The sequence below is a fragment of the Eulemur rufifrons genome, chromosome 17 (assembly GCF_041146395.1).
Source record: "Eulemur rufifrons isolate Redbay chromosome 17, OSU_ERuf_1, whole genome shotgun sequence".
Classification (NCBI taxonomy): Eukaryota; Metazoa; Chordata; class Mammalia; order Primates; family Lemuridae; genus Eulemur; species Eulemur rufifrons.
In genome coordinates, this window is record NC_090999.1 from 31,312,247 (window position 1) to 31,331,432 (window position 19,186).

General features: G+C 36.4%; 1 protein-coding gene across 4 annotated transcripts in view; it reads left to right on the forward strand.

Moving 5' to 3' along the window:
• The window catches only part of PARP8 (poly(ADP-ribose) polymerase family member 8), a 157,599-nt gene extending 149,356 nt beyond the window's left edge, over positions 1-8,243 (forward strand). For 3 of the 4 annotated variants that reach the window (XM_069492704.1, XM_069492702.1, XM_069492703.1), the window contains one exon: positions 3,680-8,243. In XM_069492704.1, the coding sequence (XP_069348805.1) occupies positions 3,680-3,782 (103 nt within the window). In that variant the 3' untranslated portion in view covers positions 3,783-8,243. The remainder of the gene's footprint in view (positions 1-3,679) is intronic. The other variant, XM_069492705.1, reaches the window with a different exon arrangement.
• Positions 8,244-19,186: the final 10,943 nt, after the last annotated feature.

Here is a 19,186-nt window from a genome sequence, read left to right on the forward strand (position 1 = left end):
GAAATTGTTAGTAAAGCTTGATTACATTACTAACCTTGAAACGTGTACAAGGACATTAAGGCCCATATGTAGAAATAAGAAAGCCGTTTTCAAAATGGCAGAAGATCTGAAAGTAGGAATGAATGAAATGACCACGTTATAACTGCTTGACGAGTATTTGCCTTACAAAAGCCTGCTGATAACCTTAAAATCAATATGTACAAATTGAAAGGAACCCTTTATTCAAATTTCCTAACCGACTTGTCACCTTCTCCTATCTGTGCAGTAATTTTATGCATCAAACAGACAGGAAACCAGAGCTGTGGTTTTCAGTCTCACTGTATTCATCAGTCCCCAAGTTTATCTTTTCAGTTTTCTCCCATCAATACCTTTACTTCCATAGATAAATCATTCTTTCTCCTGAGTACATCAAAAGGTTACTAGTTCTACCTGCCTCTAATTTCTTCCTAATTCTCAACTTATTTTGTACAATGCCAGATTTATTAAACATTACTGTTATTTATACTAGTGATTTATCTGTTCAATATTCAGAAATTGAAGATAAACCAAAAAAGGAGAAAATTGCCCATATTTTCCCTACTTAGAGTTAACTAGGATTAGTCTTTTGGTGTACAGCCTACCTTTCTTTGCATTTAAAATTCTAAAGGCATACTATTTATATACTATATTAATTTCCCTAAAGCAGTATTTTGATTATTTCGTGCCTATATAGGCTGATAGTTAATAAATAAATATATGGGATTCTGCAACATACTTCAATTACACGTAGAAACCTCTAATTAAAGGAAATTATTGTCCAGACTGTTTAGAGTTGTATCTCCCAGGATTGTGCCTTTGCTCTGTCAGTCTAAATGGCCTTCTCACCAGCTGGCCTTTACCCTATTTTTCAAGGCTGACTCAAACATGATTTTTTCCATGGTGCCTTCCCTGACCTTGCAGTCAGAAATAGTATCTGTCTTTACCTGAATTTTTGCTTACCCTGTCTTTAGACCTCTCAGGCTGCCATGTTCTACAGTTATTTCTATAACTATTTCTCCCCTAGTAAAGCACAGATGCCGTTTGTGTATGGAAATCTCATGTAATGGCTTGTGCAGAAGCATTTAATACACATTGAATAAAACTGTTATCAAAAGACTGGATGGTCTAACTTAATGAAGAGATTGTGCTTGGACTATGAAGTAGACAGTATACTTACAGCATCAGGTTTCTTATAGGAACTTTGGACGAGTGCTGAATATCATTCAGTCCTCAATGGATTTCTGTTCTCTATTGCTGATGAAAAAACGGTGTCTAGTGTCTGGGTTCCAGATAAAAAAAGACAGAAACAAATTTACCTATGCCAATCTTAAAACTCTCAAAAAAGATATTATATCAGTTTGAGAATAAAGGTTGTCAATATGTTCAAAAGTTTTTATCTATGAAATTTCCTAACGTACTTAAGGGATTTCCAGACAGCTAATTTCCACTTATTTTCTTATTTTCTCTCTAATATTTTTAAGCAAAGTGGTTTATCTTTCATTAAAATTTTAGTAATCTTTTTTTAATTTCGGTATATTGCTGGGGTACAAATGTTAAGGTTACATTTATTGACATTGCCCCATCTGAGTCAGAGCTTCAAGTGTGTCCATATTTTTATACTTCTGAGAATGTGAGTAATTTTTGTCTCCTTTTAGATGTTTTCATTTTCCATTCTATTAAAAAACCCAGTCATATGTATCATCTTCTTACTAATATTATGCATGCTCTATTTCTTTTTTTAATTTTGTTGCTTTCTGGACATAAATAAATGTTACTGTTACATTAAAAACCTAGTGTTTGCAATACGAATAAATAGTTGTGAAGTATTCTGTATGTCTTATTGTATTAATAATAAATATCCTAATGTGACTAGCAACTCATACATCTAAGACTTGCTAGTTTCCCAAATTAAATGGTAGTTTGTCTTCTTTATTATTAAATATGCTTCATAGTTTAAGCGACCCGAATGCTTTTGGCCAGTTTTGTCCTTCAACCCACAGCTGCTTCCCTGTGGGTTTCACACACACAATGGAAAAATAATGCATATTCTTTAATACTTTAAATCTCTCTCTAGTATTCATTCTTGTTTTTGCTCTCAATTTTGCTCTGCTCTCTCTCTCCTCCCCCTGTTTTCTTTCTATTTTAAGTTATTATAGTTTATTGAAATAATGTGAGCCTCATCTCTTCTCCCTTAACTTCTAATGCTTTTTAAATGTGGTATCTGTGGGAAAGTTATAGTTAGGGAAAGATGTAAGGATTGAAGATAGAGTTTCAGGAATCAACATGCTGGCGATAATTAAAACTTGGAATTCCGAGACTGAAGTAATTGACTTTACATGAGAAGAGAGAATACTGAGGAGTGAATCAAGTATAAAATCATCATTGAAATGATAGGCCAAAGATGAAAATGCAATGAAAGAGGCTGAGAATTAATCTTAGTAACAGGGCACTGACTGCTTGATCTCCTGAGAAAATATTTGTGATTGGGCTGTATACCATATATCCCATTCTTTTTCTTAGGATAATGTTTCACCATGGGGTGTCATTTGCATATATATATATGTAAATTGAGATTTTCTAAGTATATCTAAAAGAGCAAACTTGTATAAGAATTAGCCAAATTGACAGACAACCTTGGATCATTTAGTTAAGAGTTTAGACTTGGTACAAATGCAATTACTACTTGCTGTTTAAGCGTGGATTATGTAAGGAGTTAAGTTCTCATTGCTATGTCTCATATGTTTCATTTTCCTATATTGTGCTATTTCAGGGAAAGATAGTAGCTAGTATTAATCTTTGAGACACTGTACTTACACCCCTGGTTTTCTGTTTTCAAGTAATTACCACTTCTCTAAGGCTTCTGTCTTGAAGCCATTTTTATGAAGTAAAATTAATTCATCACCTGTTCCCCTCTGAATGTGACCATGAAAGTTTGAAAATTCATTCTTGGGAAATTCTTATTGCCCAAGTAAGTTTATTTGAGGATGTGAATTATCATCTAAAATGTAATTATTTCTTTCTAAAGAGCTTAGTAATTGCTGTCCTTTCATATTACATTTTCACTTCTACTGCTAAGCTAAACTTAACAGGCTTGCATTCTTGTGTGACGTACCAACATAAATAAGAATATGTTACAGTCAGACTAAATACAGCAACCAGTGATAAGAAAAAAGTGCAGCACTGATTAGAGCTAAATAATCATTAGAAGGCAGGCATGGCAAAGAAGCAGTGTTAGACAGTGAAGCGAGTGCCAACAATCAGAAAATAAATAAATGATTGAAGTAAGAGTTAAGAAGTCCAGAGCCTAAGGAACATAAAGTTGAAGCTGTTACAGTCTGTCACATTGGGCTTCTTAGCAACTGCCATGGGAAATGCTTGCAAGGTCAAAGACATGTGGGTGCTTCATGCAAGTCAGGCAGTGCTTTATGTGGGGGTACACAAATTAAAGTGAAAGGAAGGGCAAATTAAGGCATGATGTAGTACAACAGGCTATTTTGTGTTTAGTAATGACAGCACATCATTAAATGCAGCTGAAAAATAACTGTATCCTTTGCTTTTGATTCCCTTGGGCTGTGTTTTAGGTATCAAATGGCATTTCTAAGCTGTTTTAAAAGCTGCCATCTTTTTTAATGTTTTTATGTTTTTGTGTTTTGTATTTTAGCTATGAAGATGGCCAAGTGGGAGATGCAAATATTAATACACAAGAAGGAGGCATTCACAAAGAGATCCTCCGAGTAATTGGTAATCAAACTGCTACTGGTTAAAGGACCACCATTTAATTAACATGATTTGAAAGCCTTCCTCGGGTTCAAAGCTGGATTTTGAACTGAAGAAGATGATTAAATAATTTATTGTTATTATCAACAAATTTAACCCTTTGAATACTGATTTTTTTTCTTAGTATTTCTAAGTATCTCATTAAATACCTAAAATGGTATAAAATTTATCAATTGTAGGGTTATGGAATCTAGTAATAAAATTAAAACAGCACTTAAACTGAAGTTTGGGTTGCTCATACAATAAACAGATTGAAAAAACAGTTTTGTGCTGATATTTTTATATTAAACTCTTTAATTGGACATTTGGTACTATATGCCGACATTTTAGGTTACTGAAATAGAATTGAGAACATTTTATAATGGCGTCTAAATCTATCAGATACTTTGCAATAAGTATAATGTTTGCATATTCTGATATGCTATATAATTAGTGGTATGAACCTTCGAATATTTTGGGAGGTATGTTCCCTGGTCTCCTATTTTTCCTTATGCAAAAACAATTAGGTCTTAGAAGCAGTGCTTTGCCCAAAAGTATGTAATATACATATCTATAGATTCATGCATCAAAATGTGTGCTTGTGAATATATTTGTGTATATTCACACGTATGTATTTTGATAACAGAGATGGCTTAGCATCACAATTCTATCCTCATTCAATGAAAGAAGATAATAAAGTAAATAGTAAATTTGAACTTAAAGCAAGATGTGAGCCAAATTTACCACCATTCATTCACAGATAATATTTGCAGACGATTTTTCTGTTTGTTTAAAGAAATTCAACTCTTTTAAAATGCTGTCTAAAAGTCATAATTTGGGGAATATAGATGTCCCTGGTAGACTGAATCTGTATTCAAATGATCATATATTTAAAAGAAAGGCCTCAGAACTTAAAGAAACAGTTTATATTTTTTATTTACTACAATGGAACATTTTAAAAATTTATTTATACCACACCAGCATTTTTATATTTGTTCATCTAGTACCTCTGCTTATTTTTTTCATATTGAGAAAGAACACAAACTTTGAAGCTTCTTTTATATTAAAAGAATACAAATAAGTTTCTAGAGAACAATAACACCAGCTCTCAGCATTTTCTTTTCAAGAGTCATATGCTCATCAAAATCATTTCTATTTCTTTGAGTCCTAGAGTTCTTAGTCATTTCAAGTTTTAATTGACAGTGTTTATTTTCCCACATGATGTCTTTGGAATAAGGCCATTCATGAAAGCAGTTTAATTAGTGAGTCTGCCACTCTGTTCAGACCCTGAATCAAGGCTCATATCTGATTTTAATTTATGTAGAAGAAAATAAAAATGTATAGTCATCTGCAAGTATAATGTGATAATTTCTGTGTTTATTTCCTTTGTCTGGCATAAAAGGTGAGAGAAAGGTCATACACATTGTTAAGGGTTGCAGTTTAGGAAGTATTTACTAATCATTTGTTTTGGTAGTTTGTAAATAATTGATTTGCCACTTATTTCTGCAAAAATAGGCTGGAAGTGGTTGAGATATAAATCATTTTGATAGTATCTGCTTAAAACGTTGGTCTGTTTTGACTTGTGCCTCTGAACTCAGGGCTAGACTGAGGGATATATTATGTTAGGGCCAGGATATAATATCCTATTTAGTGTTTTGTGACTGGGTGTGGAACAAGAGGACCACTTGCTTCTTTCTGCCAAGACACCCCAGGTCTCTCAAATCCCTTTAACTGTGCTTTTAAAACATTTTTAAGTAACAAATTATTTTTTGCAATTTAATTTTGTGGGGCATTCTATACATGACGTAAATATGAAGACTTAATAACAGGATTTGGGACTAGAGATCTTGGAACCCCCACCTCTTTGGCCACTAGGACCACTGAGGCACTTCCAAAAAACTCTGCAGAATGCCCCAAGCATAATTTTAAAGCCACTGACCCTGATCCATTATGGCTTTACTTAACAGCTGAGTGATCTGTAAGGAATATTGTTTAGAATCTGAACTGGAAGGATAACTTGTAGGACTCAAGGAAGACTTGTTAGGGGAAGGGAAATTGGCATAATTATAACTTCTGCCAACTTAAGAATAAAAGCAGATTCACCTATCTAAGGAAGGAGAGTAGCTGATAAGTCAATAACTACTAAATATTACAAAGCAATAGGCATCTTTTATGATAATAAAATGTCTTCTAATGACAATTAATTGACTTGTTTTACAATGCCGAATGACAGATTTTGTTTCCAAAACTTGTATCAGAACCTTTGTAAACAAATATTCTAAGGAGAGTCAGTCTTTTAATTGAACTTTCTGAAATTAGGGATACTGTAATCTACTGATGAAGATGCTTATCTGTATTTCCAGAGAATATAATTTCAGTGAATACCACTAGTAAATGAATATCCTGATTCCAAAAATCTAAGCCGGTCCTTATAATTCAGAAATTTAAACACTGTTATCATGCTTTGATTCAGTCACCCATTAAAATATTATCTTTTGCCTTTTTTGATGATTCTAAACATTTGATATTGTATTGTGTTTTTATAATCATTTGAAATCTGTTCACTGATACTTTGTAATAGTTTTATTAATTGTGTAGCCATTATTAGTAGATATTAACCCACTAAGCAAAGGCAATCATTTATTTTCATTCTTGAAGTAGGGAAAATGATACCTTAATTTATTAGTTCTGCTTTTATCTGCATTACTGATTTTGTAAACATTTCACTATGAATAATTTGTCCTCTTTCACTGTATAAAAAAGAGAAGAAAATGATTGAACATTTAATAAATGAAAAAAGTAATATACAAATAATCTAGTACTATAGAATGCATTATGGTAAGGTGCTTTGAGTGCCTTAGAGTGCACTATGTTGGAATGAATTTCATATTTGTTGCTCAGTACATCTCAGTCAAGTGTTGGATTTGAGGGTGGTTTTTCAATTTAAAATTTAATTTTGAGTGTCACATTTTTAAAGTTACTATCAAATACTATGTAGTGTAAGAAACCATCCCAAACTATTGTTAATGCTATAAATGTTTCCATTGAAAAATTTGAGTTTAAAAAAGAAATTCCTCAATTTTTCTCCCCTTTGCTAAAAGAAAGAAAATCTGTAATTTGCAAGTCTACAAATCATTAAATAACTGAAAGAATTTTAGCAGTACTTTATATAATAACAAGATTGTAAAACTATAACTTGCCTTAGGGCATGGGGTTTCAGAAAGTTTTAAGGAAAAACTCACCATCCTTGTTAACGAGTCTGGATGACTTCATCAGATAGTAACTTAATATGCCATAAAGAGCCACTCATCCTTGGACCATCTACCATCTAAATAAATATGGATTTCATGATGGCATTTGAAGCACATTTTAAAAACATTATGATGTTCTATTGTCCTGCTGAAGTCTTCATTATAACACTACCTCAAGACAAATGATAGACTTTTTGTTAAGGTAAATTGGGTTTCTAGTGTAAGGAAAAAATAAAATTTTACAAGCAGAAGTCATCAAATAATTCAAAACTAAGATGATGGTGGACATAGATATTGTCAGTTACTTTTGAACAATGCAGTAACATGGATATTTCAGTCACTGGTGATGAATGACATAGTTAACACCCAATGAGTTACTTGAAAGGATTTCAAGTTACAAAATTTGAAATTAATAAGTTTATTTTGATATCGGTTTTCTACATGGGCCAATTTTATGTCCCTTGACCTAAAGCCACAAACAATCGGCCACTCTAGAGAGTTAAACGATTAAAAAACCCAACTGCTATGCCAAAATGGCAGACTGAATATTTAAGTACTTTGGCACTTAATGCCTGCTAAATTTTTTGTCAGATTATATATAGATTTGATGTATATTATTACCCAGTAAATTTTTCTTGGAGATTTTGTATACACTATGAAATACTAGGATAAGTTTTTGTAGGTCAAAAGAATTTGAAGTAGTTTTTAGACAAAACATATCCATGAGTGTGAAAAAGCTGTGTTGAAGAATAGATTACATTACACATTTACCAGCAAGTCAGTAAAAAATAGTGCTTATTTACATAGTCAATATAATTTAATGTTCTAAAAATAATTTCTTCAATCTGCCCAATATTTAATGTATCATTTGAGATTTTAAAAAATGCAGCCACTCCTTTATGTAAACATTAAGATATGCCTATGTTTCTTTAACTATACAGCCTTCTTTACAATAAATTTCCTGATTTTTGTGCACAGAATAGTATTGCAACCTGCTATTTAGCCTTTGGTGCCTTAGAGTTATTATAAATATTTAACAATATGTACATAATGTAAATATTGCCAAGAGATCACTAAGGCCAAATATTTTCTCTATTCACTTTTTATTGCACTTGCTTTCTATTGCTACTTAAGCCTCTTATATCCAGCTTTGTAATAGTTCTAACATTGTAGCCAATGTAAATGTTTACTTTCAATAAATCTGAATTTGTTCAACAAGTACGGTATATGTGGGCACTATTTTGAAAACTCGGTTAGGCCTTAGATTCTTCTGTTGATGAATCTTGCTTCTGGGCACTATGTACTTTAAGGTCTCAACAAATTCTAAAAATGGTATATCCCTGTTTATTTTTAAAATACTTTTAAAACAAGTGGATTAAAAGAAAAAACCCTTGCTGTATTTCCCTTATAGTTGCAATAGATTGAATTGGTCATGGGAATGCCATTTTAATTTCAAATTCTGTCAAGAAGTATAGGATTGAAAGAAGAAATTCTTGTATATTTTGTATGTATGCTCTATTTATAACATCTGGGTCTAATCACAAAAGGAGCATTTCAAATGAACTGTCCTGAATTTTCTAAGCATTTCTGACCTGATTAGTAATTGGAAAATGATTTTTAAAGCACCACTTTTTATAAAATGCATCTCAATAACTGAGTAAAACCTTGGTTTATAAATAAATATGGTTCTCTAAACATATTGATAGTAAATATTTGTGAAGAGCTAAGTTTACATTCTCACAATAAATAATTTTTTACTCATGATACAGTTACCGCTGAGAAACTTTAGACAGCAATCTTCTATTTGTTGAACTTGATTCCTGTTACCCTAGAAATACTTGTTACGAGTCTAGTATGCATTTTGGCGATGAGTATAAGGACTAGAGAGTATTAAATTTTGTGATGCCCTTTAGGAATCTTCAGTTTATTTGTGAAAAGAAAGAAACACATTTGGCATTCAAGAATAGCACAAGACCAGCAATGCTGAATGGAAAAGACAAAAGCAAGCAAAACTTGGGACAGGAATCAGTCATCCACATCACAGAAGTGGAGGAAATACCATGGAGGATCCGTGGCATTAGCAGGAATCTCCCCAACCTGAGGACTGTAAAACAACAAGGAGGGTCTTTAAAACAGTGAAAGGAGAAATGGCATATCAAGGAAAATAGACTTCAAGTTGTAAAGATCTTGAGTGAACCTACAAAAACTTTTTTAGTTATTTTAACATTAGTTGATATGAAACTTCACTCCCAATGGTATTTTAAATCCTCAAATTAGTACTAGTGAGTAGTATGTTATTAATTTCCATTTACTTATTCACCAGATGGTTTTCACATTTCTAACACAAAATCTAATACTCTTGTAGTCCTTAGGCTGTCAAGATAAATAATCGACTCATAAGTATTTGTAATTGGAATCAAGACACTTTTGCTTTGTTGTTGATAATACGTATATTAGAAAGCACTTACATTTTTGTTTATTCTTTAAATTTTTGATGGTGTCTTTTATTTCATCTGACAATTCTCTGCCTTCCTCCTCATAGAAGCTGGCCAGAGTGTAGTTCTGAGCCCTATTAATTTACGTTTCCCAGTCCCTCCTTTTTAATGACCACTGGCTAGTTTGATAAAAGCACCTATGTGTTTAAAGTTTCACAGGTTTCTTTATTAGAGGACCAATGTTAAGAATCACTGAGAATTTGCTGAATATTTATTTGGCCTCTATTTCTGTTTCCAACTTCCAGGTCCCTCTTTTTAATTACTTTAAGTAGCAATGACTTGTAACCTGTATCTAGGAAGACTAACATTTCAGAGATACCACATATATACATAGTTCAAATATTCTTGAATTTCAGATAAGAGAAATTTTTGATTCACGGGATTTATTTTATGACACTTTCACATAGGTTATTCTCCTTTCAAAATAACTCTGTGAGGCCGGGCGCGGTGGCTCACGCCTGTAATCCTAGCACTCTGGGAGGCCGAGGCGGGTGGATCGCTCAAGGTCAGGAGTTCGAGACCAGCCTGAGCAAGAGCGAGACCCCGTCTCTACTAAAAATAGAAAGAAATTATATGGACAACTAAAAATATATATATAGAAAAATTAGCCGGGCATAGTGGCGCATGCCTGTAGTCCCAGCTACTCGGGAGGCTGAGGCAGGAGGATTGCTTGAGCCCAGGAGTTTGAGGTTGCTGTGAGCTAGGCTGATGCCACGGCACTCACTCTAGCCTGGGCAACAAAGTGAGACTCTGTCTCAAAAAAAAAAAAAATAACTCTGTGAAATATGTCAGTAGGTATCCTTGTCTCTTATGGTTGTCTCTTATGGGTGAGAAGTTAAGTAGCTTTCCTAAGAGATCACTATACCCCAAACCTAGCATCAGGATTTCTGAGTCTCATCTGTGAGCTTTCTAATAAACCAGGTTTATTGTTGCTGAGATCCCAGGTTGACAAAACAGGTAACAAAGGTAAGAATTACAAGAGACTAGTGGGAAGAGTCAATGAAGACATAGACCTGTATCAGGAACACCTGAAATACTGTTGCATAAGCTGGATGTGATTTTATCTAGAGAGCTTGGAAGGAAAGAAGTCCTCATGTGATGTTATTGGCAATGGAAAAAATTATTGTCAGCCTTTGGGTGACTGACATCCTGAAAGTGGGGTTTTGGACGCATGCTGGCAGTTATATGCAGAAAGGATTTCTGAGAGAGAGAAGCAGAAAGCAAGAAGAAATGTTAGGTATCTGTTGTAACTCTGATAGGAATGAAGGCCTAGAAGAGAGGAACTGAGAAAAAGAATGAATATAAGAGCCAGTGAAACAGGATTTAGCAAAAAGCTATAAATTAGGAAACAGACCCAATTTACAACAATGTGAATTGAGAATAATTTCCCCCTTGACTTTCTGTTGGATATCAATTAAGATTCTCCTGGACCTTTTAGTATTCAGAGAAGGATTGACTGAAGACAGATGGCCTGGCTGTGCTGTTTCTACAATAAGAAGCATATGGTACACTGTTGCACTCACTGTCACCTGGGGAATACCTAGGACTCACCACCCAGGATGGTGGCATCTTATTCTTTTTGCTCAACTTGGAAGACAAGATCCACTGTGTATGGTTCCAACTCTCATCTGTATTTGATGACTCTTAATCTTCAACTCTTGTTTGTATCCCTCCCCTGAGCTTCACAATTATCTGATTAAATACCTCCAAAAGAACATTTCCTCCTCAGTGTTCCAGGAATACCTCAAACAAAGTCTAACCAATGTCCCCATCCTCACCCCTCTCCCCCCTTTCACTCTAACCAGTGAACCAATGAGTGGCCACACCATGCACCTGTTTGCCCCAGCCATAGGGCAAGTCAGCCCCTACCCTCCTCTCACTCAATCCCCATCATCCAACGAGTAGCCAAGCCCTGTTCATTTTTGTTGTTGAGTTCCTGAGTGTGTTCAATGATCTTGATCTCTGCTGTGACTTCCTTAGTTAACATTTATGTGTGTTATATCAGTATCTTCCAAATGGCTCTCCTTGACTGAGTCTAGCGCCATGTATCAGAAACAGATTCAGCTAGCACTAGCTCAGACTTAGGATTGGCAAAACACTGCATACATCTGTATGTTAGTAAATAAGGCACTACCTCAAGTCCTAGATGTGTTAACTTAGCACACATAGGACCTTCCTCCTGTGCTTTGGTACTTGCTAAAGAGGCCACTAGACATTTTTAATATTACAGCTGTCTCTGCCTCCTTCCTGACCTTCCACCCTTCTGTAATGCTGAAGCTAATGAAATCTTTCTGAAAAGTATATTCGATTTTGTAACTTCCTTGCTTAAAATCCTTCGATGTCTGTTTTTCACTCAGTAAAAACTTCTCACAAACCTCTCACTCATGACCCTTCATGGTCTGGCCCCTGTTTCCCTCTCTCCGCCACCCTCCTCCCCAGCATTATTTCTCACCACCACCTTACACTCAGCATTGGAAGCCCACTGAATTCTTGGCAGTTCTAAGAACAATAGCTCCTCTCACATGCCTTCTCTTTCTGCCCCACTCCCCATCTCCAACTTGTACTTCTCTTGACTCTAAATCTGCGTATTCCCATTCGGGACCACATGGTCCTTCTAAATCTCCAAGTATCTGGCCATAGCTCATCTACCTCACTTAGCATACAGGTTTGAAAAAGTTTATTGCTTTACCTGGTTCTCTTTCCCTGGCCTCCCTTCCTCCATGCATAGATTATTTCCAGTATCTAATAAATGTTTGGCACTTAAGTAGGCACACACACAAAATTGTAAATGTTTATCTGATGAAGATGGTCTTCAAATAAAGTGGCATTAAAGCTGAAATTCTTTAGAATACGTCTTCTCATTGGCACATACTATATTCATGAATGTAAATAAATACCCATGATGGGGTATAACAAGCCAGTGCGGTTATGGGCTCCAGCTCCTGCTCCATCACCTGCAAGAAAACATAGGAATCTCCTGATGTTGGTAACATCTACTCTCACTGTCACCCTTGAAGTATATATTTTCATTTTAATTTTAGATCAAGAAGTACCTGGATTGGAAGGTCATTTTGAGGTCCCAGGATGAAATATAAAACTAGATACTTCTAAATTTATAATTTAATGTCAGTAATTTGCATAACCAAAGGATCATTGCTTTGCTAAATAATTACCTTAAATAACGAGTTTCCTTCCCTAGCATACTTAAGAGTTCATTTATAGGTCATTAACTACTTGACATACAAGAAAGAGATACTTTAAGGTATATTACTAATATCCAATAAAAATAAATCAGTGATGGATTTAAGCACATCTATAATTATAAGTCAATGGGAAAATAAGGTTCCTTCCAAAGACATTACATTCTTCTAACATGGTATAAATTGTAACTAACCTGAATTTTATTGCACATTCTACTCTGTGACATCTAGCTTAATTTTTGCAGCTGTGTAATTGGGAACATTTCTATTCTTTATGTGTTTCCTGGTTAACTTTTGGGATACATATTTCTTAATAGTTGTAGACTTACAGCATAGTCAATTTTCTAGTTCTGATATACAGCAGCCGTGGAGTGGTATGGCTTTCTGCAGTTTATTATTTGGAATCTTTTTCCTTGAGTTGCTGCCTGTTGCAAATCTACCAATAATTCAAGGTTAAGTTCACGTACTCTCAAGTACATGAATACTTCCTAGATCATCCAACCATAAAAGATGTCTCTCTGCTCCAAATTCCTAAAACATTTTGTAGTTCTCTTGGAGGACTGATTTATAGTTATCACTGTTTCTAGGGCTCTTTGTGTAAAACATTGCATTCCTGAACATTACTCTCTACCACCACTAATAATCTCTTTCTGCTAATCGTATGCTTAATTCCATAAGTTTAACCTGTTAAACACTCAGTGCTTAATTTTTTAAAGTCTTGCAATTAAATAGTAATTTATATTTCTATTAGTGTTATTAAAGGAAGTGACAATGAGTGAGTCCAGCCACTTTTGACTGAAGGTGATCAGTCTCTTTAGCTCTTCAATACTTACTGCACTTCCACTCAGCCAGGAATCTGAGGGGAGTAACAGGGCAGAATTACAATTGAGCTCCATACTATAACGATTTAATGAATAACAGATCCACCACTTTTGTTCCATCCTCTCTATGGGAGTTTCTTTAATTTCTTGTGAGTGGAAGAGACTGGTTGTATTTTCGGACCTGAGGCAAAATGTTAAGTTGCATAGTGACATTCAGAAAACATCTGACAGATGCACAGTTTACCTTTTAATATACAGAAGTTTTTAAAAACGTGTAATCAAACATTGAATTTCATAACCATATTGATTTTGTTTTGTAGTTACTGTGTGATGTCATCTATTTACAGGGATCAGGCATGCTATTTCAGCTTGTGGAATTCTGAGAATAAGGGCTTGGAAGAGTGTGCCTTCACATGTTCCCATCAAATAGCAGCACTGATCTCTTATTAACTACCTTATTTCTGTGTGAGGCACCTCTATTCCCAAAGTCACCAGGTTGAAAATCATTTCCCTTGCCCATCCCATCCATTCGGTACCTAAGAACTGTCAAGTCTCCATCTAGGATATCCTTGGCTCCCGTGGACTGCTGCATTATCTGTCAACTCTAATATTTTCAGTTATTTATTCAAAACACTTTTTAGTCTCTGATATGTACTAGGCTCTGACAGGTGTTCTCTAGAAGTTCATCTTTCACTGTCAAGAAGTAGTTCTTGCCCTAAAAGAACCTACAGACTCCAAGAGAGTATTTACTAGAGGCTGTTGCAATCCAGTATAATGCATGGTATTATAGAGTAGGTACACGGAAGGAAACCTCTCACTGAGCCCTGAAGACCTTGCCAAGGTATCTTCTCGTGCAGACGTTCCTGTGGTTTCCATTGTTATGCCTACCACACGTCCTAGCGTATCGTTTAACACCCTAGGAAGAAACTAAACAGTTCTCCAACTTTTTTTATGTATGACAAAATCACTTTAAATATCATTTAATTTTGGCCAAGCTAGGGTCCCCATTAGTTTCCAAATCTACCAAATCCTAGACTCTCTTAATTCTATGCCTTTCCTCACCCTGTTTCCTTTTGATTTGAATCATTCTATCCATTCCTACTGTCAGGTGAGTTGATTTTAATCCTCTTTCCTTAAAATCTCAAAGCCAATTCTATCTCTTCTCTGAAGCCCATCACCAGATGTAATCTTTCTTCTGTGCAATCTCTTAGTTATTAACTAGAAAATTTTTTAGAAGGCCCATCACATTCTGCTATGGGTAGTGGCACAAGGCTTGTCTCATTTCTTCCACAAAAGACTGGAAGCTCCTCTAGGTAAGAAACTGTATATTTTTATTTCTTGATATCCTTCACCACCCCAAGTAAGTTATCAGCAAATATTTCTAAGTAAGTAAATTAAAAAATACAATTTGAAAACTTTGTTGATGAAACAGTATTATCATATGTATAGTCATTTTCTTAAGTGATTTCTGCCCTGCCACTCCAATGGTACCAATCTGTAAACTGAGAGTAGGTAATATCTCTAAACTATGTTTTACAAATTCAGTATAGCAAAATGGCTGACTTTTGTGCAGCTAGCAACTGCAAACCCCCTCCCAGAAAAAAAGAAAAGTATTGAACCTCAACCTGAGATCCCAGTTGTTCTCCATGTTTCCTATTTTGCCTTGAAGACACAGCTGTCTGATACCTTCCTCACAACCTGATTCCCAATTCAAAGCTCGGGCAGGCTTGGTTGGGATTAACGTGTTGGTTGGCTGCAGGAGTGAGACTGACAAGAGGGTAACGCCTTAGCATTCTCCTTTCTCTTAGATCTGTGTGGCCTCTAGTTTCTGCTGACTCCTGCCCTCATCCTTATTGGGCACAGACTTCCTGTTCCAGCTTTTGCCATCCAATTCTCAAGAGACTTGCTAAGAAAAAAATTTTCTTTGACGTATTAGATGAAGCAACTTCATTCCTTTGGGTCTCCGTGTGGCTACTTTTCTTCTGTAGATGAAAAAAAAAGGCTGGGAAGGGATCCCCAAAGCTGAAGTTCTCTTACACAATTGGCAAAGCCCTCAGAAAACCTAAGAAGAGCAATTGTGTATTTTCCGTTACTGCTGTTGGGTGAGGAGTTGGGCACCAGGAGAGAAGGGAGGTGGCGGCATCTCATTCCTTCCACAGCCTGCAGAGGAAGGGAGCCCAGGTCCAACACAGCGGTGAGGGGAGGAGGGAGGAAACAGAAGGAGGCCTCTGGCATAATCTGGGCGCCCTCTGAAACCAAGGAGAGTACCAGGAAAAACTGATCTCTCAGTCCCCGGCCTAGTAGCCCCACATGAACCCAGACTCTGTCCCACCCTCACTTCTCACGCTACTTTTTGTGAACAGCATTCAACTTTTGTTTAAATGCTTAGTCACTTGGTTTTCTCCACAGCTCTGCTGATTTTTTTATCTTTTAAATCATCCAGCTATTCAGGTCAAAACATTATGTTTATTTGCCTGCTGTTTTTATTTTATTTGTCTATATAAATAATCATTTTCCTCAGCATGACGATAGCCACACATGTACCCACAGCCGCCCCTGCACAACTGTACTCAAAGCATATGTGTTGTTGACATATTTTCAAAAACATCCATCTGGGAGGTGACAAGATGAAGGTTGGCTCGTATTAGGTTGTGACCCCGTTGACTAGGTGTCATCACCTTAGGAGTGGCAGACAGAAGAGCAACGTGAGCACCACTTAGGAATCCAGGCCACCAGCAGGATTTTCCATGTGACCACCAGTAGACCCAACAACCACAGACAGATCAAAGTGAAAATGTTTAAAGGCAGTGACAGCGACTGATAGTTAATAAAAGTGGCTAAGAAAAGGAGTTAAATATTAAGTCCAGGCTCCAAGATATCAATGTGTCTTCACAACAGAACTATCTAGTGTATTCAGTTTGTCAAAGAAAACCCATAATTTATTTATAAGTCCTTTGTTTTCCCAGAAAGTGCAGAATGGGGTCCAGGACACAGAGAATGCACTAGATACCCTAATCAATTAGACTGTTCTTTCTGGGATTTTCAGGCTCTACATAACATGACCTCGCCCATCAGTCCAACCTTATCTCCTACTATCTCCTCATCTGAACACCCTGAATTCAGTCATTTTTCTTTTTTTCTTATATCCCATCAACACACCGTGAGCCTGTTCACTCTCAAGAGGCCCCCGAGTTATCTGCCCTTTTCCTCTATCCTCCAGGTGCTAATCTTCTGTCCAAACCTGCAGGCCCAAGCTAAGCTCCATCTGCTCCATGAACTCTTTTCAAAAGACTGTAGCCTGTATTATTTAGAGGTGCTGTGTGAGTTTTTGTTTTCTCTCCCTAATATTTTATAATGTCCTAGGTGGAAAGAAACATCATTTATACTTTAGATTTCTGCAAAGTTCAGAATATAGCAAGTAATAAATAATTATTGAATGGGCAAACTGACCAGTTGAGTGTTAAGAGAATGAGGAAGTTAGAGTTTGAGGAAGATGGGATATATAGCCAAAAATGCCTATACTAATATCATTTAGTCACTCCTACTTCTTTGCTCACACAGCCCTCTTATATACTTCTGTTTAAAGTTTTCTCACTAATATATTAATAGCTATTCATTTACAATGATGTCTTTTTGTGTCTTGTGCAGTCAAGGCCCTGGAATTACTTGGCTGTCTCTTGTGCCTTAGCCCAGGGCCTGCTACAGAGAAGGCATTCAGTTTACCTTGATAAATGAGCTAGTTACCCAGGGCAGAAATGAATCAATAAATGAAAACAAGAAGATCAAATTTGGAAGCCTCTAAGCAATACCTACTCAAGCCTAGCAGGAAATTATATCCTGTGACATAATTTTAGGGAAAATACTCCTGTGGGCTCCAGTAGAAACACATCAGTGAACCAAAAAGGATAGTTAGGATTTGGGTGCCTGGAAAAAGGAGGGGTCAAGGCCTTCTCAATAAAGGGAACTGCATGAGAGCTCACGTGAGAGTGGAAACACTTAGAGTGTGCAGGGATTAAAAGAGTATAGAGTCCGTCAATTATATTCCCTTTTGGTGCCTGGATTTGTGTCTGTCTTTGCCATACTCTCCATTTTTTTTTTTTTTTTTTTTTTTTTGTGAGACAGAGTCTCACTCTGTTGCCCAGGCTAGAGTGAGTGCCGTGGCGTCAGCCTAGCTCACAGCAACCTCAAACTCCTGAGCTCAAGCGATCCTCCTGTCTCAGCCTCCCGAGTAGCTGGGACTACAGGCATGCACCACCATGCCCGGCTAATTTTTTCTATATATATTTTTAGCTGTCCATATAATTTCTTTCTATTTTTAGTAGAGATGGGGTCTCGCTCTTGCTCAGGCTGGTCTCGAACTCCTGAGCTCAAACGATCCGCCCACCTCGGCCTCCCAGAGTGCTAGGATTACAGGCGTGAGCCACCGCGCCCGGCCTCTCCATTTACTTTGAATTTACCTTTCCTGTCTCTGTTTGTTTTTTTTTTTTTTTTATCTTCTCCCCCTTCCTCTTGAACTCCAGTTACCCCAAAATTCAAATTGAAGGTGAACAGCGAGTGAGAGAGCCAGCAGACAGCCTAGAGGCTGAGATGCTGGGTGTAGCGCCAGTTTGTCCAGACTGAATGAATCAAGGCTGAAAATTAGGGCATTTCCTAATAGGATATAGTAAGCAACTTGAGATATTTCACTACATCTGAATATAACTAAAAAACATTTAAATCGTTACTGTGATCCAGGTGCTCTGTGAGACACTGGGTGGATACAAGATGAAGGTGCCTCAATCCTTGCCCTTCAGCACATATAGTCTCTGTAGTGCTTATTAACAAGAATGATGATGTTGATTACAAACACTGTGTAGAAGGATTGCTCTCACCATTCCATGCACCTGTCTTTATTTAATACTTACAATAATCTTTGAGGTTGATCCCATTATTATCTTCATTTTATGTATTAAAAGACTAAGGCAGAAGGTACAGGAATTGACCCAAGGTCACATAGTGAATGGTGGAACCAAAGCTGTCCAGCTCAAGCTCACACTGTTAACTGCTGTGTGCTTCTGTCTCCCTCTCCCTCTGCTCAGCCCAGTTCCAAGCACAGAATCAACATGCCAAAATGTTTACTGGACTGAGTCACTTTGTACGCAGTGTTCATGAAATGTTTTCATCCATGTTCTTTGAACTAATTTTGGCATTTAGAATGGGCCAGAAAAGGACCTTGATTAGTGAAAAAATCCTTTATAGTAATAAGAGGAACAGCTACTGATCTAAATGTTACTCATATCACTTGGAGAATTTTGCCAGCAAGTTCACAGAATCTTGGAAATGTCTGCTCCAGAAGACATTGAAATCAATTCTGATGTCCACCCCACGCCCAGGCTGCAGCAGGTAAATCCAGTGCTCTGCTCACAGAATGTCGAGCACAGCGTCTGCAAGAGGGCTGCTGGGAGAGGATGTGTCCTGAAAAATACAACAGAACCTAGAAATTGTCACAACAATTCACATCATCTGGAACACAGTGACATTGATAATCCTCAGGACTATAAAGCCTTGGCATGATATCAGATTTATGAAGTCTAAAGCAAAACACCACAGAAAATATGGTATCTATATAGAACTCAAATAGCCATGAATGAAGTGGAAGCTATAAT